The sequence below is a fragment of the Gobius niger genome, assembly GCF_951799975.1.
Source record: "Gobius niger genome assembly, chromosome: 8".
Lineage (NCBI taxonomy): Eukaryota > Metazoa > Chordata > Actinopteri > Gobiiformes > Gobiidae > Gobius > Gobius niger.
This window is the reverse complement of record NC_136859.1, coordinates 16361667-16384689: the sequence shown is the minus strand read 5'-3', so window position 1 is coordinate 16384689 and position 23023 is coordinate 16361667. Positions and strand designations below refer to the sequence as shown.

At 40.5% G+C, this 23023-nt stretch overlaps 2 protein-coding genes across 2 annotated transcripts; both read left to right on the top strand.

The window, feature by feature from the left end:
• Positions 1–75: 75 nt before the first annotated feature.
• Positions 76–15018, top strand: kcnn4 (potassium intermediate/small conductance calcium-activated channel, subfamily N, member 4). Its single transcript, XM_079560785.1, has 9 exons — positions 76–585; positions 3464–3559; positions 4546–4988; positions 7806–7941; positions 11263–11373; positions 13764–13885; positions 14075–14144; positions 14390–14556; positions 14623–15018. The coding sequence occupies exons 1-9, from the start codon at positions 211–213 to the stop codon at positions 14624–14626; spliced, it is 1524 nt and encodes a 507-aa protein (XP_079416911.1). The 5' UTR covers positions 76–210; the 3' UTR covers positions 14627–15018.
• A 2839-nt stretch (positions 15019–17857) lies between these two features.
• smg9 (SMG9 nonsense mediated mRNA decay factor) lies at positions 17858–21767 on the top strand. The gene is made up of 13 exons (XM_079560784.1): positions 17858–18154; positions 18219–18293; positions 18575–18809; positions 18902–18999; positions 19087–19199; positions 19297–19408; positions 19497–19592; positions 19685–19770; positions 19850–19956; positions 20039–20146; positions 20225–20347; positions 20466–20610; positions 21577–21767. The coding sequence occupies exons 1-13, from the start codon at positions 18008–18010 to the stop codon at positions 21653–21655; spliced, it is 1524 nt and encodes a 507-aa protein (XP_079416910.1). The 5' UTR covers positions 17858–18007; the 3' UTR covers positions 21656–21767.
• Positions 21768–23023: the final 1256 nt, after the last annotated feature.

Genomic DNA, 23023 nt, shown 5'->3' with positions numbered 1-23023 from the left:
CAGCACAGAAAAGTTTTGTTATCAACATGACGCACGGCGCGAAAATAACAACTCATGCACAAAAAGAAACGCACAGATGGCATCAGCGTAACCACAGCGCGCTGGTGAGTAGGAGTGTTATGGTGATGATGTAGATCTACAGTCGAGGAAAACCGCTACTTCCATGAGCGACTCTCAAGAGAAAGGGATGATTCGGCGCGTCGTCCGACTATGCCTTATCCTATCCGGGAGAAGACCCACGTGAGAGCGCACTCACACGGGTGCGAGCACCGAGACAAAGCGCTGGAGTGCGCACTGGAGATGAACATGGTTAACCATAACGCACACAGAGCGTCCAAAATGGATTGTGTGAACTGCGAAGGTCTGATCAGTGGCAGCGGCGAGGATTCCGAGACATCTGTCCCGGTGTCAATCACAGGCAAGCGGACAAGTCCAATGGAGGGAGACGACCTGTACGGACTGCGCGACAGAAAGTTCCTGTTAGAAGACAAAAAGCGACTGTGCGCATTGGCCCTGGCCGCTGCTCTTCTTGGGATACTTCTCATGATCATCCACGCAGAAATGTGCCCTGCTGTCTACCAACCAGTAAGTAACCTATCATTATAGGCCATCTGTACTTTTGGTTTTGCAAATTTGACACTTCATAAAAGTGTCTCTATTCGGTACAAGCCTCATGCAGCCCGATCTATAACGTGTCAACGCTTATTGCATTGGATTCCCACAGACAAAATAGCATATAACATATTTTGTTACATATTCCCTTTATTAGGCTGTGATATAAATTGATCCTTTATAACAATCGGTAAAGATTTGCCATTTGTTGTTGTATTATTATTATTATTATTATTATTATTATTATTATTATTATTATTATTATTATTATTATTATTATTATTATTATGTATTACTATTGTTATTCCTTTTACTTTTTGTTATTATTATCATCGCCCATTTGTACAAATTTGTATCAAAATGTAAAACGGTTATTATTTCCAAGAGAAAATAATCCAAATCATTTACAACCTTTCTGAACAGTGTCCCTGCATCGTAACAACCGGCCCCTTAGCAGCCCCAGCTCAGCCTGCACCTGGGCTCTGACCCCCCCTGACCTGCTGATTACGGAGTCCATTTCCAGACACATTTGGTAGCACAGCCTCATGACATTAACATGCAGATCTCAGTGGATAACAATGCCGAGACCACATAATCAACAAATTATTAACTCCCCCTGACTTTCTACAGTGTGGCGCTTGCACATGTGGAAAAAAGTTCTCATGCATACCGGCAAAACTTCAGACCACCTCCAAGAGTGATTGATTACATTGTCAGGAGCTCAAACTGTCGAACTTGTATTATTTTATTTTTTTAAAGGAAACAAATGAACTTGACCCAGTCTGTTCTCAGGATTTATTGTGAAGAAACACATTTGGAAAAGTAACAGTGCAGACAACCATGACATAAGCGCTAGAGCTTAGAGAGAGCAACCAAGAACAGGTGTTTTCTGTCCGGGCCTTACTACAGGCATCCTGCTTTAGTGTTGTGTGTGGAAACGCTGATGCACTGGAAAAGACGTGGACAATGTTAGTTAGTAGAAGCTGCACTCCTAATTTAACTTTAGTGTGTGTAAAATTGCGTTCCCACTCTGCTGCGCCATATGGTTTTAGTATGACGGGGACTCACATGATGGAAGTGTGCTTGAGGATATTTTCACCTTCCCATAGCTACCTATCAGAGCCAGCCAAGAAAGTGATATTTTAGCATACCTTTTCATGTTTATGCTGGAAAACAAGGCTATTATTGGAACATTTTTCCACATTTCACCCCCTTCCCTTGAGCTAGATTGCTCTGAGTACTGCAGGCTATCTTTCCACATCATGTAGTGGATAATTAGGCTGTTTGCACGGGCTGTCCACCAGCCCTGCCTCATCCAGTTACATGCAGTACAAAAGATGCAGCACAACTTTACGCACTCTCAAAACACAGAATTGCATGAAATAAAAGCTTGGTGTGCTTTGGATTGTTCGGTGTAACCATTGATTTAACTTGTTTAGCTGGTGGCAGATTTGACCCCAGCCTGTTCACACACTGCTGTTCATGCTAACAAGGCTCACCCCAGTCTCACTAACGCTACCCCAACGGCATCAGGCATACAAGATCTACCAAATCACCTTATGTCATTATGTGATGTCATTATGGCTTGTTTATACTCACTACCATTCAAGCAAGTACATCTGTTTCATCCATAGCGTACAACCGGATCATTATAGAGTTGACGGGTAGATAATTTACTCAAAGTTGGACCAATACCAAGACTAAATGACAAAATACAAAGTTACAAAAGTAACCAAGAAAAAGAAGAAGATGAACTTTATTTGTGTAGCGCCTTTCACATAGTCACAAACCAGGTGTGGTACAAGTTGGTGCTTCTTATCTGGACAGTAACATGCTGTGTTTGACCAAGAGACAGGCATTTAGTGCTTCCAAATATTTATTTAATAGGTGTTTCATCTAAGCTGGAGAGCCTGAGATTACCTCACTATCAAACGGACCAACGCAGATTGTAGTGTGAAACTCAGACATCGTTTAACAACCTGCAGCCTCGTTTCTTCCTGTCCATAATTTAATGACAGGATACCTTTGTTTTATTGCTGACCCATAGCACAAGAATCTGTTTAAAAGCAACAAACTACAAAGTCTAATGAAACAAATTGGCAAAGTAAAGTCACATGCAAGACGGCAGTGGTTACTGGCCGCAGGTTTGATTCATGTAAAATGCCATTCAAAGGTTTGTTCTCTGTGTGCTTTCAGACTACTGTTTAGGGTTAACAGCTTAAGGCCCATAGTTGCTGGGATAGGCATAAGCCACAACTTGAAATAAGCAAATGTTGACGAATGGACAAAGCATACATGCAGTGGATTAGAACTTTATTGGTTCTCTTATGTTGTAAATGTGAAAAAGCTGGGATATATTTTGTTATGTTTTTAGATGTACATTTTCTAATCTGTCTGTATCATGTTGTAAATCTGGAGAAATGTTGCATTTTTGTGAGGCTCTAATTAGCTCTTGACACAGTGCAGAGAAGCAGTGGATGCTACGCCTGAGACTCTGGAAAACCAGTATACCTTGCCAACGGACGTCACTCCATACCACCTACACGCTCAAGTTTCCTCCCGTTAGAGAGTTTGTAATTATCTTTTTAACTGCTAACCACATGAAACCGCCTGTCCGTTTTCAAATCTTCCACTGAGGCTGTCAGCGGCTGTAAAACACAGTCTTCCAACCTGCCCAGTGAATGATGCTGGAAAAGACCAATAAGTTCTCAGTTTGTGAAATTATTCCAAGGGTTTCCAGATATAATAAATGTTTATGGTTAGTATGTCGGTCAAAAAGGTTAAGATTACCAAACAAAGGACTAAAGCTGCAATGTAATAGGTTTTACAGCATAATCTGTTTTCTGTTTAGGGCTCAAAAAGTGCATTGTTCATCAACGGTGCCATAAGCCTGTCCACTGGATGCCTTCTCGTCTTAATTATAGCTTTCCATTATAAAGACATTAAGGTGAGTTGTGCTTAGAAATATTGCCTATATAAAGATGTTTTTATTTATCATCTGCCATTGCTCAACATGGTTAACCTCAAATGCACAGTGTTCTAGTGTTCTGTAGTGCAGGGTTTGCAGCTTTTGTATCGTTCAGCATTCACACCAGTGACGAAACACTACATGTTTACAGTTGTGTGCCGCATGTCGGCCTCAGACAGGAGATGTTTCTGCAAATGTCAGATAGAGATAAGCAAGAGCAGAGGGGGCCTAACAACAGCAACAACTGCACTTCATGCTCTCAAGCCAGATATATAAAAAAGTGTTAATGTCATTGTTTATCATCCACAGAAGTGATTAAAGGCCCTTTATGATTTACATTTTAATCTGTTGTTGTGCTGTAGTCCAAACTCATTCATAGTTAACATCTAAAGCACATCTGGCAAGTTAAAGGACACTGACACAAGATTCACAATAAATAAAAAGGCATTATTTAGGTGCATTGAGTTGCCTTCTGTATGAAATGCATGGTATAAATAAAGTTGCCTTGCCATTATGATTAAATGCACAGCGCACAAGCCCTCCCCCACATATTTCTGCTTTAATAAAAAAAGAATATATATATATACACTGCCTGAATAACTTGGAGATATATTATGTTAATTAAAGAACATGAATAGAAGTTTGATTCTGTGGAATTGTTTTACTCATAATGGTCTATGCTTGATATTTAGTTGTGGAATGAATTATTTTTTTTCCATCAGTATAATGTAAAAGCCGACGTTTGAGAAAAAATACCTTTATATCTGACCTGTGTATCTAATCATATATAGCCTTTTGGTCGAGTAGGCCAGTTGTTGTTGATTTGGAGATAGGAAGGAATGAGGTTGGACCACAGCTAATCATTTGAAATGCACTTGCTCTCTGTTTTGCTAATGCTGTACTTTTGTTTATCCTTGACTGTTTGTTTTTATTTGTTTATTTCTTGATTCTGTTGTCCCTGTCAGCTGTTCATCATGGACCATAACCAGGTGGACTGGCGCATCGCTATGACCAGTCACCGGATGTTTGTGATCACCCTGGAGCTGCTGGTGTGTGCGGTGCATCCAGTGGGGGCTTACTGGGAGGTGAGACTGTCCTATAACACCTCGTCTGCAGCCCCTGGCCCTCTGTGTGTGACGGGACACTATGGACGTGCATTCATGAACCTGGAGCTGCTCTTGTCTGTGTTTATGTTCCTGCGTTTGTATCTGGTGCACCGGGCCATACTTCTGCACAGCAAAGTGCTTCTGAGCGCCTCCTACAGGAGCATCGGGTCACTGAACAACATCAACTTCACCTTCCGCTTCGTCCTCAAAGTGCTCATGAACAAGTACCCGGCCCGCACCCTCCTGGTCTTCATTCTGCTTTTCTGGCTCACTGCCTCCTGGATGCTCACCCTCTGTGAAAGGTGAGCTGCACTTGATAGTCACAAATATACACAGCCTGAGCACAGAAACAGTCAATACAAAAAGAGTTACACACTGTAATATTTCACTGGACCTTCTTTTGCTTTGTTTTAAAGAACTTCTGCAATGTTAAAAGATCCAGAGTTGCATTAATTTTTCACCAAGATCTTGATGATGGGAGAGTGTGACCACGGTGTAAAGCTTTCTTCAGCACATCCCAAAGATTCTCAATTAGGTTAATTCTGGATCTGGACTCTGTGGCGGCCAATCCATGTGTGAAAATGATATCTCATGCTCCCTGAACCACTCGTTCACAATATGAGCCGGATTAAACCTGGCATTGTGGGAACAGGGAAGAAGAAATCCACTGTTGGGTTAACCTGGTCATTCAGGATGTTTAGGTTCAGCTGATCTCTTCCTTTGGGCACATTGTGTCTTAGTTACATCCAGGCAGTGTACTACATAGCTCTACTCACATTACCACTTCACTAGACATCAATGGCCATTGTGGGTGAAGTGTTTCGCTTGAAGACACAATGATTGTCAATGACAGCTCTCTTTTGGTTGGACTGTTATTCTTTATTAGGTCAGTCTGTCAGTGAGTTAACACTTAAAAAAGTACAGGCATCGTAAAAACAACGGGCTAGTTAGTGTCTTTCCACGGCCCGGCTGAGGTGAGTACGAAGCTGGATCAGGCTCTCTTAGTTTTCACAGACAGTGCTTGTGTCTGTGACTCTCTGCTGTACGTTGGATTTGATTGTCTTACTACAAATGTCGATTGGTAATTCCTATTCCATCAATCCATTTTATCATTTGACCTACAATGGGCCATGACTAAAGTAAGTTTCTACGAGCCTTCTACTCTTTTTTTTAAATTCTTTTTTCACTTTTTTCTTGTCAGTGGTGTCTCTGTGATTGACGTCCAAATATGTGTTTACTTTCAACATTGTGCTCCATTTATCTGGGCTTGGAAACAGCACAAGATTGAATAAAAAGATCAAATTCGAAAAATATATAAACATATTCGAATTAATGTGTTAAATAGATGTGTGCAATATATCTGCCGGAGCTGATTTTGTCCATCTTCTTCCGCTTATCCCGGGCGCAGCAGGGACTCCATCAGCAGGGACTCCCAGACACTTGCAGTCATGGCCCCTGTGTTTTAAAACTGTGCTGTAGTTGTAATTCCTTTTCAATCCTTGATGGTCAATTTAAGTTTCCGCCTCCGAGTGGATTATAATAACAGTTGATCGTGATTATTTTCTGTTGTGTTTATGTCACAAATTGCTTTTTAATGTGAGCCAGCCCGACGACAGGCTGTTCACTGGGTCTGGCTGTTGAACCGTGTGAGGTCATTGTTCAACCTCTGGTTTGTCCAATTTGCGAAACGCATTTGTCATACAGTGAGTGGAAGGAAAGATCCAATTGTGAGATTAAGCAGCTATTATTTATTGGAGATGGAGGCTATGTTTTATGATTTTCTTCCTTTCGTCGATGGCTGACTCTGAAAAGGTTAAAATACTGTTGCAAACCAATGGTGCAATTGGCTTCAGTTGCCAAACACGGTATTATCTCTGTCATACTTTAAGATCTTGGAAATTTTGTTGCTTTTGTTCCATGAAAACTGGAATAATTTGTGACAGTGTTGCATTTATGAACAACTAGGGCGTGAAATAGTGGAATCACACAGATAAAATAGCAAACACATTAGGCCAAGTACGTTTTCTTAAAGGAACAGGCCACCATTTCTCTGAGATATGTTCTTACCTGAGCTTAGACGAGTTGATACGTACCTGTCTGGTCACAGACCGCAGATGTTGTTAGCATTTAGCCTCTCCTCCCCTCCTCATGGTCCCAAACGGGGGTGAAGTTAGAAGCGAACAAGCTCTTCCATGTTTCCCCTATTGAAACACGGTTACGTGAGTACTTGCACGATACAGTTACACAAAATTAAACATTTCGATTTTCTGTGCAGATAATAAGGGGTACTATATTGTAAGGCGTAATAATACCTTAGGAGCACTTCAACTTTACTACGCGGACATTGAAGTGCTCCTAAGGTATTATTACGCCTTACAATATAGTACCCCTTTTGGAGGCGAGGCTAAATGCTAACAACATCTTTGGTCTTTTTGCGTGACTGAGCGCATGAGTAAAGACCAGACAGGTACGCATCAACTCTGTTGATCAACTGTTCTTTTAAGTTAGTTAGCTTTCTAAATATGTGGTTACATCCCTGTGCCACTCTTTGTGTCGAGCATAAGCATAGTTTAGAAAAAAAAACAATAAACCAAACCTTCTAGATTTGGCTTTGCATCACATTATTCTCCACAGATCCTGTAGGACAATAAAGTGTGTCTTATCTCATATCTTAGGAGACATTTCTATTATCATTAAACAAATGCCAAGTCAGGGTTATGAGCCACACAAACGACTTAAAGGCAGATCATTTGTTGTGAAGGGAGAATAGCACAACAGAGAATATTATACTTTTATTATTTTACATCCTGGTCCTGTTCGACCCTTAAACTGTGTTTGTGCTTCTCAAGGTCTACGGTTTGGCCAAACGCCGTTCCTGTGGCCACTGCAACTTAATAAAGTAACAGAACTCAATGTTATTGCCACACCTTGCTAACACACATTTTAATACAAGAGAAATTATTGTAACATGCCCTTTTGCAGCAATTCAAGCAAGTGTTTCTCCCCTGCTACAGCTTGTCACTGAGATTATTATTTGTCACGTAACAATGTCCCTTTTTCGTGTGGTGTTAATGCCGGACTGTGAGTGTGGCCTAATGCCGTCTATGTCGTCCTGACAGGCAGACGACAGCAGCGGCCAACCACATGAACACGGCTCTGTGGCTCATCGCCATCACCTTCCTCACTGTGGGGTACGGAGACGTCTCCCCAAACACAGGCTGTGGCAAAGTGGTCTGTCTGCTCACCGGAGTCATGGTAACGGCCAAGAGCCAAGTGTATTCACTGTCTTCTGAAGTGTCGCAGTTGTGATGTGATTAGCAACTCATGTTTTATCCTATTATTGTTCCTTTTTTGCACATTTTCCTTGTTGTTTCTTGATTGCAAATTTTTCTGACTGAATGTCTCCGTTGTGAGATCCATATTATCTTATCCTGAATCGAGATTCCCTAGAAAGTCCATTTGAAGTTCATGCAAAGGAGCATTTGAACGAAGACTGAAGTATGAACTGCTAATCGAGTAAAAGAACATTTCAGAGCACGTTTGTATAGAACAACATGTTTGTATAGGTTCAGGCTACAGGGTTAGATTATTATACTGTAGATAATAAGACCCCATGAAGATAATTTGTAGTTTGCACTAACATAATAGCAGTCTTTACAATTTGCCCATTGCAACCATTCAAATTGCGTTTTGGAGGCTGTTTTGGATTTGAAAAATTGTTTAATCAGTTCAGATGAAATTGAAATGCTACACCAGATTCAGAATGGTTCTTTCTTATCTCAAAATTATATTGGTTCAGCAGTTTGTGTCCAAACAATTTGTCCTGTTATGTTCTTAATGTTTTGCGCCAACGCAGACTTTGTTGTTTCCCCTTTTGCTTTTTGAAGCGTGTTCTTCTGTGTGGGACATTGCTTTACTGATCCTTCTTATATTCAATGGCAATAATTATTATTATTATATTAAAACTAAACAACTACAATTACCTCAGATTTGGACACTTAGTTACCAGCATTTTGCGCCATCGTAAAGAATCAACAACTTTTAGCTTAGTTTTGAGAATTCTTAGTTATCAATCACTGTCTGTAGATTGAGGTTCACGGTGCAGTCATGTAGTGGGAGTGGAAGCGAGATAAAAGCAGACCACTCCTGTTTGAAGTTTACAGTATCGATATAAGGCTGGGCTTAAGGAAGCACAATCATGTAAGTCAGTAATACAGGAGCATGGCACATCTCAGTGGGCTGAGCTGCACAAAGTAAGACTTTTCTACCTCCCAATCTCCATCCTGTTTTTATAAGCTTCCCTTTCTTATAATGGGAAACTTTCCACCCAATCCATTTTTAGGTGCCCTATTGCGTTTGGCCGGATTACAAGTGAGGGCAGTGCCAACCTGTGCCCTCATGATGAGAGAAAGAAAGGAAAAAAAGTAACACACAAGCCACCATGAGTGTGGGATGTCCGAACATATAGTTGTCCTATATGATTGATCAGTCTGAGGGTTAGCTCTGTGTGTAGCTGTGTAGACCAGAGTTTCCAGCCTTATTGAGTCACAGGACCATAGTTTACATCAGAAAAATCACAAGGCAAAAAGTATGTTTATGTAATTATTATGAAAACTTACTCGGGGTGAAATCTGAGTCTGTTTTATTGAATACAAAGCTGATATTTTGGGAATTGAAGAAATACATGGCACGAACACAACATGGTAGGAATGTTGTCTGTGATGAACAAACAGGGATCACAATTTAGAAACCATTTTGTGATGCCACACGGTGGAAGGACTGACACCGACAACGCTTCAAACTTATCAGGCAGCGATCCATCACTTTGATTACACTATGGTCTATAGTGGTTAACCTCTGAGCTTAACTGAGCACATTTTCTCCAGTTCAGCTTTACCCACATCTTAAAGCTTCTCAACATGAAAGCTCACAGCTTATTGTTGCTTATTGTCAAGGTCAAGGTCAAATTTATTTATAGAGCACATTTACAAACAGCAGCCACTGCCCCAAAGTGCTGTACAGATTCATAAAATAAAACAATCAACATTTAATACAAATAGAATAATAAAAACAACATGAGAAAAATGCTCAGCTCAGCTCGTGCCGAAGGCCAGTGCAAAAAAAATGAGTCTTCAGCGAGAGCTTGAAACTCTCCAAAGATGTTACAGTTCTAATATGTAAAGGGAGAGAATTCCACATTGTAGTGCTTTTGGTTCCATGTCACATTTTCTTTGCATTTTTGTAACATTTTGGCTGCATTACGTTTTTAGTGTAAAGTAACTGTGACGAAACCACAAAAGTGAGACCAAAACGCAACAAAAATGTGACAAAAACGCAACAGAAATGTGATGAAAACGCAACGAAAACGACTAAAACTTGACCACAAAAAAAGGGAAGAAGCGTAGATGAGTTTTGTAGGCCTTAGCTTTCAAATTAGGCACTACACTGACGTTAGCATGCTACCGGTCCGCATTTAGCTTCAACAGCTCAGCTCTGACCTCTCCAAGAGAAAGCAAAGCCCTGAACCACACTCCAAACATCTTGCCTTGGATACGACATGTGACAGAGGTCAGAGCTGAGCTGTATTTCCTCTGTGTTCATAGATGTGAGGCACACATATGTTTTACTTGTTGAAGCCATTGACAGTTGATTGATGACAGTTGCTAACCAGTAGCATGCTAACATCTTGAGCAGCTTAAACACTGACTCAGACTGAGACTCTGTTGACATGACAAGCTGCAAAAATCACAGAGAAAGGTTTTCAGTTTCCTCTTTGATGTGTTAGTTTAGTCTTCAGAGTGAAGCAGGTCTTTAGTAAATCCTGCTGTAGCTCGACAGACAGAGCTGTTATGTCTGTGCCACATTCGCTGGTTATATCACATAAATGTGCGTCTCTGGGGCTGTGTTTTTACTGTTATCTTCTTGAGCAATGACTACAAGTAAATACCACTGTCAGTGGGCTTTCATTTTCATCCTGAGTAGAGATATTGTTACATGTTGTAGTACTGCGAAACTATGTGTGATGTCATTGGAAACGCATGTATAGGCTGTAAGCTCTCAGGTCAAGAAACTTTAAAATTGGGGTAAAACTGGAGAAAATTAGATTGGTTGGTGTTCAAAGATAAGGATGCAGTGAGCTAGCTTCTTTAGCAGTTTGCTGAACGTCTCTCCCTTCTCACGCTGAGCCGACCTGTCTGATGAAACCAAACATACCAAGAAAGTCTTAAAAACACCCGTGAAGTGTCTATTTATATTACTACTTTTGCTTCCATATCACTTCCTCTGCTATTGCTACGACTTAACCATTTATTATTGCTGCTCAGATTCATTACATCGACAATATTCGATACTATAAAGAACACACTGCAAACTGAGCCTTTTGTATTGCAATAACGGCCATTTTCTGCATTAACACTTTCTCTTCTCTGTTTCTAAAGCTTCACAAAAGGAAACAAGGTACATTAGTGAAGATGTTCTTTGGACAAACTATGTAACAGCCTGTTTTAGTCTGAAAGCTTTGGTGTTGAGTAAAAACAGTGTGTCCTCCTAATTTAGCCGTTGTGTTTCTGTGCTCAGGGCGTAGCTTGCACTGCCATGTTGGTCGCCGTCGTCACCAAGAAGCTGGCTCTAAATAAAGGAGAGAAGCATGTCCACTTTTTCATGCTGGACATACAGATCTCTAAAAGGGTAAGTGGCACTTTTCCTGCACAATGGTTTTCATACTCTGGGCTTCATTTGGTGGCCTTCAGACTATTATTATTGTGAGGAAATATATGACAATGATTTTATTCATGTACTAAGATGAGACCAGTCCTGTTTAGACTTGGCCTACAGCTTGAGGAAAAGGACGACAAATAGGAACGAAAGAAAATGTGTTGATGATCTGTGACTGAGGGTTTTCGGCTATTGTCGAAATCCTAATGTTCCTTTTGATGGCACTTGATCGCAGTTGCTACTCCCTTTGTTATTGTTTTAAACGAGGCTTGCGTGCGCTGATATCGCTGTAATGTCTGTTTGAAGATTTCGGACGGTGATAAGTTTCAGGGGGAAAAAATTATCCAGGAACGGAAGTCAGTTTGTGTCACTTCAGGACAATGGTCTCGGAAGAGATATTCACCAGTATTTGAGCAACAGAGAAAACTCTGAAGCATAGTCTTTAAAAATGTGACCAAGACTAGCTGTAAATTATACTGCAGTGTGTATTCTTGAAGTTGGTGTTATTGCTGTATACACTCACACTCCAACATTATTTAATCCAAGTTAGACAATTAAGGAATCAAAGTTTACATTTTTTTCATACCTAATAGTAAATCTGTTCTTGCTGGGCACAAGAAAGTGACAACAGAGTGTATAACTTTGAGCAGAAAAAAAAGGAAGGTTATTAAAGTTGGAAGAAAAAGCCACAACTAAACATTTATTGTTTGTTTATTTGGTTGGGACAGTGCATGTAATTTAACACTAAGAGGGTTAATCCAGGCTCTTGTCAGATCTTCCCAACTTAGTCCAACTCAAATATTTACCTTTGTACACCCTTAAAGCAATACTAAGTAACTTGTTTACCTTAATAAATCCTTTCCGTGGTCCCTCTGGGGGTAATACAAGTGTTAATGGGATGATTGGGGGGTCTTTTATCTCCCCCTGGTGTCTCTGGCCAGAAAACCACAAGTGCAGCTTTCCCTGTACCGGGTCAGAGCCACTAATACACACTAATCACGAAGAAGAAGCTAACAGGCTAACGGGCAAAGCTAACTGCGGGCTAGCGCCACTTAAACAGTATTTACAGTCAAGTTTGAGTGAAGAAAAAACTATCTCCATTGTGTAATTGGATGTACAATATCCCTCTTTACCTTTGTCTTTTCTGTCAGCATAGTGTTTACTCTCACGGACAATTAAAAAGTAAAAAATCGCAACATGCTACGACACCTGCAGTGGTGCTTATGGCCTCTAGGGGCATGAGGTTTCTTTTTCTTTTAGTAAATGTGCAAACGAACCGGCTTTTGCATTTGAATAGTTTTGGGCAGTTGAATAGAAATGAATGATTTTTTACTTGTCAGAGGAAATATCTTCATTATCAACAACTTTATTTCGATAATGTGTATTTTTAGTCTCCATTCACAAAAAATATTCCGCGACAAAATAAACACTGTCCCAATGCGGTAAAAGTGTGTCATAAAAGATGTAAATACGCAGTTCTTGGGAGGATACAACCGCTTCCCGTCCCTCTGTGGCTGCATCCTGTCCCGAGGAGCATCCTTACGCCTTGTCCCGACCTTGCTGCTCGGGGTCTGTGCATGTGTGTGTGAGGGTCAGCGGGCATCCGATGTTCACACTTACACTGGTGGGAACAGGGGAAGACATCTGGATGGGACTCTGGACAGGGCCCTATGAATAACCTGCAGTGACATCATCAGCAGGACAGTTACAGTGAAGGGGGCAGGAAGGTAAACAGACGCAAATAGAATCAAAGAGCACAGGTGAAGCGAAACTTAAAGGTTTTGTTAGTTTATGGCTTAGACAAATACAAGGCCTAGATATTGACTCAAAAACTTAACGTGTAAGACAGAAACTAAAGTTACTTGTCAAAATATAGACCAGCATCAACCTTACTGATATTGTTTTTCATTGATTGATAAATGGATGACCAATACAAAAAAGGTCAGACCTGATTTCTTAATGCCGTTCTAGGCATAAGCGACAAAGGCGGGTGCCGAGGATGCCATCTACTGGAGGAGGCGCAGAATTGCAAATGTATCTCAATTTTTATCTTCAGTTTAATAGTATTTTTTAATTGCTAGAACTTCAAGCCCCTACGATACAGTATACAGTAACTCAACATTATTCAACTGTTCAACAATGCTCCAGCTTTTAGTTTTATGTGGTTTGGCCCAGTAATTAAATGTGTTCAATGGCCTATGACATATATGACAGCCAAAGCTTTTTACTCTTGTGCAAATAAAGATAAAACGGAAACACTGTCTGTTTCTAATCATGACTTCCTGAAGTGACTGAAGAGATGGTCGGATCGATGTTGTTGTGTAATCAGTAAAAGTTTCCTGTGTTGAACGTGTCATCTGTAGATTCGTCATGCTGCTGCTAATGTGCTTCGAGAGTGCTGGCTGCTGCACCGCACCAACCTGAGCCAGGGCAACCGCAGGGAGCACCGCAGGCACCAGCGCTGTCTCCTGGAGGCCATCCGAGTGTGAGTTATCTACGCAACATCAACACTGTGTGGGGGTCAATAGATGTAAAATTAATTTATAAAATAAAGGATCAAGCACAAAAATAAGATCATGCATGTTTTGATTCAGTAACGTAATAATCATGATTGCAGCGTGAAAAATCAGCTGAAATGATCATCTAACTAAGTTTTCAATGTTTGTCACAACAGGTTTCGCCATTTACGACTCAAACAGAGAAAACTGAGAGACTATGCCAGTGAAATGGTGGATTTACCAAAGGTAACTTTCTGTTAGATTACCGGTAGATGAAAGCTTAAAATTCAATATACAATTTGATTCAGGAGCAAAAGAACTCAGAGCTTTTGAATCTATTATTCATCTTGTGTATGATGACATTTGTTAGTAATAAGATGATTATATAATATAAGTTTAGTGTCACTCACATGTTCTAACAGATGTTCACGGTTGAAGAAAGGCAGCATACTGTGGTACAATTTCTTCTCACTTACAGTATTGTTTTGCAGATGCAAATGATCATGTGTGATCTTAGTGCTAACTGGAATAACTCTTATCGGGAGCTGGAGCAGCGGATCCTGTCCATGGAGCAGAAGTTGGATGAACTCAACCACTGCTTCCAACAGACGTCTGAACTGCTTTCTCTTTTCCTTCGCCAGCGCACACCGGAGATTAGGTAAGCTCATTGTAGGAAATGGAAAGCCGAAAGTCTGTGGTACTGAGTATATTTCTTTAATTTCAGGTGACAGGGGTGACAATGTCTTTGGCAGACTCCACTTACTCTGAGAATGAGTGAGAAAAAGCTCAGCACACGGGCTGTAGACTCTGAACATGCTGAACCACTTGAAAGACTGGCATCACGACCAAAGATCTCATCTTCTGGCCCCGTGTTGAGCACACAGCACCATTACTCACCCCTGTAAAATTACACAGAGAATGATGAAGGAATCATGGGGCATTTGATCAATTTGGTGTGTGTTTTTAATCAGTTGTTCAAAGTTTTTGTGACTAAGCAAAACCTTTGTTGAGAACTGGCCTCTGCCGTCAGTTTTTGAGATTTGGGAAGCTTCAGGCGCCACAAGCGATTCTGTCTCTACCGTATTCCCATGGAATATTACTTTTTTCTTTTCTATTTTTACATTGTACAGAATATTTAACATGTTTGTCTGTTGAACAGTGTTACCAGTTGGGGTCAAGATTCACTTATTAGATCTGTAATGCAGGCAATGCAGAAGGTTAAAAAAATGTCTTAACATTAAACTGTCAAACAGGTCCCGTTTGCATCTGCTCCATTAGTCTGTTTTAGAAGACAAACTGTAGCCTACAGAAAATTAGGCCCACAGTACACTGCACAGTTTTGTCCTGCTTTATTGTGTTCTGCATAAAAGATGTTTTTGCCATTTGAAACACTTCAAACAGACGTATCCACTGGCCTGTGAAGTCAGAACAGAGGAGAACCATCCACAATGGCACCAGTCTCATAGGTGAACATGGGCACTGGATTATACACATTTACCTACATAGGTCTTTTTATTCACAGTCAATGAGCAGGGCCGGTTTCCTTTGGTTGTGTCCGGATAAGCAAGGGGAGGAGTTATTCACCTTTTCAGGGCAGTTGCTAACAGCAGCACGACCGAGGGAGATGGGCCTTATGTTTAAAAAATGTTTATTGGTCATAATGTGAAATGGGAACCTTGGGTTTTTAATAAATCAGGTCTGTTTCATTCATTAAAGAATGAATTGTCTGAGTGACAACAGGGACATCCATTCCAAAACTATTTCTGAGCTAGAGCTCTTCAAGACCCTTTTCTGCACCTTCTTCAAAAGGCTGATATTTTAAATGGCCGATATCCTCCCCCCAATAAACTAGCTACTCAATAAAGCTCCCAGAGATGTGGTGTCTATAGGGATATCTTTAAATGTTTGTAGAAACACAGAATTTGACATTTCACTATGATGTCTTGAACATGGGGTTTCAAGTTTTACTGCAGATGCGTTTTGAAATAACAGGCTCTAAGTTTCTGCATGTTTGTTGAAGAACATACAAACATACAAACGGACATACAAACTCCACACAGAAAGGCTCTGTCCAGGAATTGAACCAGGGACCTTCTTGCTGTGGGGCGCAAGATCTAACTGCTGCGCCACTGCAGATGGATGGAGAATGTGTGTTATCCATGTGTACAGAAAGTGAAACACTTGGAAAGTTGTGCTTCCGGTAGTGGTCAACACCTCTTGGTCTGAAATATGCACCGCACTCTCAACAGGCTGTGCCCTTCCTGTAAGACTTAATTCCTCATCACTGGATTCATTCACATAGAATCTGGAGTGTTCATTAGAAATTACTCAGAAACAACTCAGAAACATATTTCAGCTGATGACAATCTAACGTACTAGTACTAGGTATTTGTAGATAAAGTTACTTTGTGCTTACTTGAGATGGACTACTTAATGCAGGAAATTGTTTACTAATAGTATAAGACTTCACTACTCACTAGAAATTGTAAATAATTTTCAATAAACTTCGCTCAAATTTATTGTAAATGCACAACTGGAAAAGAACAGCGGATGTTATTGTTAAAGGTACATATAGATATTGTTGAACATAGGCTAAACATTTCAGGTATGAATTCAAAGTCATAGAGCACTGCTTTTGTAAGTTGGAGCTCATAGCAGTAATAAATAAACGATTGAAATTTTAAATTGATACATTTATGCAATATGATTTTAGTTCATGTGCTGTTATGTCTGTGTAAGCTCTCAGTCACCCAGGAGTTGTCCATCTTATATGAAAGTTCTTGAGTCATCTTCTGTGCTCTGTAGTTGAAGTGTCAACCTGTGGGTTGAGAGAATAGAAGAACCCCTTCCAGTGGTCTTTATCTAGTTGTGATGGCCAGTCTTTGTTCTTTTTTGTAGAGTAGATTGTAAGTCAAAAAATAGCCCACAAAGCACTCAAGGATCCAGTATGCAGGTTCAAACTATATTTATTGCACAAAGCAAAAGTATTCTCCGTGGTTGACAAATTGGGTTTTCTTTCTTTTAGTTTGGTTACAAAACAGTATCTCCTCTCCTCCTCACCTACTGACACATACAAACTGCCCACAGGTGAGCTGATAAGGCTGCCTGATTAGGAGGGCGGTCGGAAGTTATAAAAACAAAACATATTTAATTCCAAAACAAATAAACTGGCTCCAACTAGTCCGTGAGCTGGAAATTTTAGAGTCGCAGATGAAGCCTAGGATGAGAGGCGAAACGTCCTACACTTTGACAACAGAATACTCTCATATTCATGCTGTTATGTTTATGAAAATGATACAGTTATACAAGTATAGCAATAATGATAAACATGACATATTACATAACATTATATGCCGCAATAGACACACGGCCTGCAGCGCCTTAGCCTGCCAAGCTCATCTTAAAAACACCTATTGGAATAACATCCTCTATCTATGTCACTTCCTGTCAATCCAATAATGAATTGAAACTATAAAACATCACAGAAATGGTCAAACTAAAGAAAGCCAGGAAAATGTTTAGCAAAATCTTAAATATAATTGTATTAACTATGTGTTGACAAAAATTGTGTCTAATGTGTCATATGCACTTTAACAATCAGGGGAAAAAACACACTGGGCTGGGTGACTTTCACTACAACAATAATGCCACGAAGTCAATAAATGTTTTTTTCTTGATGAATTGGTTCCTGACTCTGCGCAACGCTTCAAACAAAGCAGTTCCAGATTAATACAAATTATTATTGGTTAACAACTTGAAATTATGAAGCAAATTAACCAATCCATTCAGTTTTTTTTTTTATGGCAGATAGGAACCATTGATAGCGTGTACACGTTTTCCTCGGTTATTTTAAAATGACGGACCAAATGCGTTTCATTCGTGACAAACGCTGATTTTAGACGGGCGGGGTCAGTTTTAACGAATGCAAAGTCAGTCCCCGCTCAACTGCGCAGTCCCAAGAGGGAAACCAAGTCACCTGAAGATCAGGCAATATTTACATCCTGTGCGAAGAAATAGCCAGTGATCTATGGCTTAAAAACACTGCTAAAACGTTCACTTTTCTCGAGCCCAGTCGTTTTTACGTGAATAGCACCTGTTTGTAGTTTACCATGTCGGAGTCAGGGCACAGTCAGCCCGGGATGTACGGCCCGGGGCGCAGGAGGAGACGTCGCCGTGGAGACAGAGATGTTGGCCCCCCTGGACAAAACCTGTCTGGGCCGAGCCGAGACCGAGAGTATCAACCCAGAGAGCGGAGGGTCAGTCGGTACCACTCAGTTTGAAGTCTGCAAACGCCGTAGATTAATGTTTGTTTGTCCACAGGACGGGAGTGAGGAACCGCCAGGTCCACTTATTCAGAAGACCCCAATTATTCTGGCAAAGCCCCCTGCAGAAAGGGTAAAAAGCACAATATTTCATATCCCATTAATGAATGCGATCAGGAATTGCATGCACTGTTGTACTTGGACAAAATTGTTCTTTTATTGAAAGTTCGGTTAACACAAAGGCTGTTAAAACACAATGTGTCAGTGTTTAATTGAGGAGTTTTGATGAGTCTGAAATTATTTTGGTTACTTTACACAAAATCTTACATCAGATAAGAGATAAATATCTTTTACTGTGTAACTATTGCTGAATGTGAAACATTGCTTCAGTTTGTTTTATTCAATCATTTTCAGGCTAAACCAACACAAAATGTCCCTCCTTCTGGGGGGCCTGTTCTTGAAAAGCCCATCATGCTAATGAAGGCCCGGGACGATGGGGGCAAACCTGGCACCGCTCCAGAAGCCGCAGCTCAGTCTCCTGGGGCAGGACCCTCTAAACTGGAGCGAGAGGGGCAGCGTCCCACTCAGCCTGTGTATCAGATCCAAAACCGAGGAATGGGTGGTTCTGCAACAAGTACTGCTGTAGACCGTGAGCTGAGCTCTTTTGTTACAGATGATAAGTACAAAAAATGTGTATGAAAAATTGAGCCCAATATTTTTTATTATTTTTCTTTTCAAAAGCCTTGGTTGGTCAAGCTAAACTCATTCCTCCTGAGAAGATGAAACACAGCATTAAACTAGTTGATGACCAGATGAACTGGTGCGACAATGCAATGGAGGTGAGGCAGTTGCTTTACCTACTGGAATTAGAAAAGCCTTAATTCTTATTTGACCTTATTGTCATAATGATGTGCCCTGTGTTGCAGTACCTCAGAGACCAGACGGACATGTTGGTGGTTGGAGTCATTGGTCTGCAAGGAACTGGTAAATCTACAATCATGTCCCTGTTGTCTGCAAACACCCCAGAGGAAGACTCAAGGTAAATGTGTCCAGGCATGAATATTATCAGAAACTGACATTGTAGTCACTCTTTATATTTAAACCAGTAGTTTAATGGTATAATGCTTGTCGAACAGGGGGTATGTATTCAGAGCCCAAACCCAGGAAATCAAGGAGAGAGGAGGAAACCAGAGCACAGGGGTGGATTTCTTTATTACACAAGAAAGAGTTATCTTTCTTGACACGCAGGTAAAACTACTACTAATGCTCCTAATATTAGCAGTATTAGTAGCATTGTAATTACTTCTGCTTCTTTACTGGTGTGGTTTTCCATTAGCCCATCCTCAGCCCCTCCATTCTTGACCACCTCATCAACAATGATCGGAAATTACCCCCAGAGTACAACCTTCCTCATACATATGTTGAAATGCAGGTATGTGACTGGCCAGAAGAGGGCAGTAGCGGAACAAACTATATATGCTTTTTTCCTTTAGTCCATCAAAAATGTGTATTTTTTGTCTCTAGTCTTTACAGATTGCGGCCTTTCTATTTACTGTGTGCCATGTTGTGATTGTAGTTCAAGATTGGTTTACGGATATAAACCTTTACCGGTACGTATGCCATAAGAGACGCTGCTGTACTTGAATTTGTTTCTCCGTATTAGGAGTGTTTTTGTGTCTTTGTCTTTAGGTTTTTGCAAAGTGCTGAGATGCTGAAACCTTCCACTCCCTCAGCATGCCATGACAGCTCCGGCTCCTCGGGCAAAGACGACGGGGCTGAATACTACCCACACATAGGTATAACGATCAGTGATCTGGTTTTCCCATGCAAGCAGATGTTTCTCATGTTATCTTATTAAAACAAGCTTTTCCTTTCCAGTATTTGTACAGAATAAGGCAAGACGAGATGATTTTTGCCCCAAAAATATGAAGAATATGCACACAGTGGTGGACAAATTAATGGCACACTCGCATCTAAAATACAAAGGTTTATTAAAACAACATGATTTCATAGTTCTAAACAAGCAATAGTAACAACGGTAAAACTGCTTTTGGTTGTTACCAGGTACATTGTCAATGCTCGACTGCAGTATCTTTCCTGGGTTGCGTCCGGACTATCTAGAAAGTGAAATCAACATGTTTTTACTTCCTATACAAGAGACGGAGGAAGATCATTTGACCAAAGCTGGTGAGTGTTTATATAATTGCATACATTTAATACGGTTTTGTAGCTTTCATCCATCTCATTACGTTGTTCTCATCAACAACATAAGAGCGTGAGTTGTGTTTGGTTTCATTCATTGCAGGTCTGGGAACATACCCGCTCTTCTCTCTACTTCCTGGATACAAAGGGCACCCGACTTTTTCCACAATGGTTTCCAAGCTCCGGAGTCAGATCCTGGCAATGCCTCGCTGTCAGCTGTCACACACTATCCTCACAGAGAAGAACTGGTAAAGGAAATAAATGGATTCTGGATTTGCATTTGTTACGCAGGGACATTAAATAGAATTTTCCACAGACCCAAATTAGCAATATAATTGAGAGCGATGGAATATCTGTGCTGTTTTTGCATTTATTCTGAGTAAATATTGCTTTGTCCTTTAGTTAAAAGCAGATATTTGTGCAAAAAGAAATCTGCGCACTGTGATTTGAATTATGAAGCCATTTCATCCATGGTAAACTGGCAGCTAGTGTTTGATATTACTGTGACAGAATACATTCATGAAAATTGTAAAACGTTTAAAACTCGCAAAAAAGAATTGGTATTTGGAAATTCACTTGCTCCCTTTTATAGGCTAATAAGCTTTTCTCTGTATTTTCGCCACTATTTCAATGGTACGGTAATCAGTGTAGTTTTTTACCAATAAACCTCTTAACCCCCTGAAGCACATTTTCTCCAGTTTGGCTTTACCCAAATCTAAAAGCTTCTTGAAAAGCGACAAAAACGTGACAAAAATTTGATGAAAATGAAACAAAAAAAGCATTAAAAAAGTCATTAAAAAAGTCAAAAGAGCGACAGAAACATGACAAAAAAACTATGAAAGGGTGACAAAAAAAGTGGCAAAAATGTGACAAAAAAAGCAAGCAATAAAAACCCTCTAAAATGCGGCAACAATGCAAGGAAAAAGATCAATTTATATAATTTTTGTATGTCTCAGCTTTCAAATGAGGCATTACACTGGCCTATAGGCCGTAAGCTCCAGGCCAGAAGCTTTTAGATTTAGGAAAAGCTGAACTGGAGAAAATGTGCTTAGTTAAGACGAGGATTAAGAGGTTAAAAGGTAATGTTTATAGTATTGTATTAGATTGAATAGATAAATATGAATCAATTAAAAAGGCATAACTCTTAACCCACTGTATGGACAAGAAATAACCAATTATTCATTTACATAAACACACTCCTGTGTGTGTTGTAGGTTCCATTACGCTGCTCGGATCTGGGACGGAGTGAAGAAGTCGTCTGCTCTTTCTGAATACAGTCGCCTTCTCTGCTAGTGGCTGTACACGTTTGGGACGTCCATTACTGAAAGAGCAGAGCAACATAAAACTGTCTGAAGAGAGGTTTTCTATTATGAAACCAACAGCACCACAGCTAAATGAACCCTATTGCCTAGGCTGATCATGGGACATATGTGACTATACACATGTCCAATCAAAATGACATCAGGTGGAATGCTATGTCAGAATGTGAAGTTTGTGCTGGTCCTTCTCACACTGTCTTTGTTCTGATTAAATGTTTCTTTGTTGAAGTAGTGTTGTTGTAAATTGCCAAGCTTAGGTAAATTCTCCATTGCCTTAAAGAGACTATAGGGAGTTTGTTAAATGAACCCAGACCTGTTCACCACTACTGGCTTCAAAATCCTGCACTGTCACTCGAAAAGCTGTCATTTCAGGTCAGAAGTGCCGTCATGCATGGGCTTAATATAGAAGGTGCAGTTACACATATGGCCTGAGGTGGCAGTAGTGAGCATAAAATGGCCAACTTGCATCCAGCCCCTTTAACTTGATGCATTTTCCCAGGGTTTCCACAGGGCATTAAAAAGTCATTACATTTATTTATCAAAGAATAAGCCTTGAATGTCTTAAAAAAGCATTAAATTAGATTCAAGTCCTCAAGTAAAATGTCACTCATTTTTACTTCTACTTGAGTAAAATTATTGTAAAGTACTGTACTTATTTTGGCTACTCTACCCACCTCTGCCACCAGTATACTGTCCTTGTTCCCTTGGGCATGACATTTCTCCTGCCTCCTTCAAGCATTCTGCAATCACTGTACACTTTAAAATTGTGTTAAATTTTAATATTGTTATGTAACAGCGACTCCCCGCAAAAAATCATCATGGGTTGGAAGAGTTATCGTTGCAGTCTTGCAGGAATCTGTGATGGGACCCAGAATTGCGATGGGGAAGAGAGTTCCTGCGCAGACAATGTAAACTGCCCTGAGCCATGTTTCTGTCTGCAGCACATTTCTTTTCATTAGAGCCAAGAATGTGATTGCAAAAATATGTATGGTATTTCAATTTTTTCAGCGAGGTTGTACGTACAAGGGATGTGCCAACAGGGCGAGCGTGTCCATCACTTTTATCAGCTGAAACACACAGGATGTGACGTGCTGAGGGGGACTGCTGTAACGGGGACAGCAACAAACACAGCAGCATCATTTAGGTGCCAGCTCAGTTCTTCTGCCACTGACCGTCTCATCTGCTAATCTTACTGTTTTTCTCAGTGAAACAAAAGCAGGGGAGTGCCCAGACGTTTTGTGGAGGCGACACATGAGGGGCCGTTGTATTTGCAAGATGGGCACCAGGGGTCATGTCTTTAGGACTTGAAGCAATAATGAACATTTACATTTCAACATTCTGG

Coding starts and splice junctions, on each gene's coding strand:
- kcnn4 (XM_079560785.1), top strand. CDS start 211: ATGCCTTATCCTATCCGGGAGAAGACCCACGTGAGAGCGCACTCACAC. Junction 3,560..4,545: donor TCCATTATAAAGACATTAAG/GTGAGTTGTGCT, acceptor TGTCCCTGTCAG/CTGTTCATCATGGACCATAA. Junction 13,886..14,074: donor CTCCTGGAGGCCATCCGAGT/GTGAGTTATCTA, acceptor TTGTCACAACAG/GTTTCGCCATTTACGACTCA.
- smg9 (XM_079560784.1), top strand. CDS start 18,008: ATGTCGGAGTCAGGGCACAGTCAGCCCGGGATGTACGGCCCGGGGCGC. Junction 18,810..18,901: donor AACAAGTACTGCTGTAGACC/GTGAGCTGAGCT, acceptor TCTTTTCAAAAG/CCTTGGTTGGTCAAGCTAAA. Junction 20,147..20,224: donor CTCGCATCTAAAATACAAAG/GTTTATTAAAAC, acceptor GGTTGTTACCAG/GTACATTGTCAATGCTCGAC.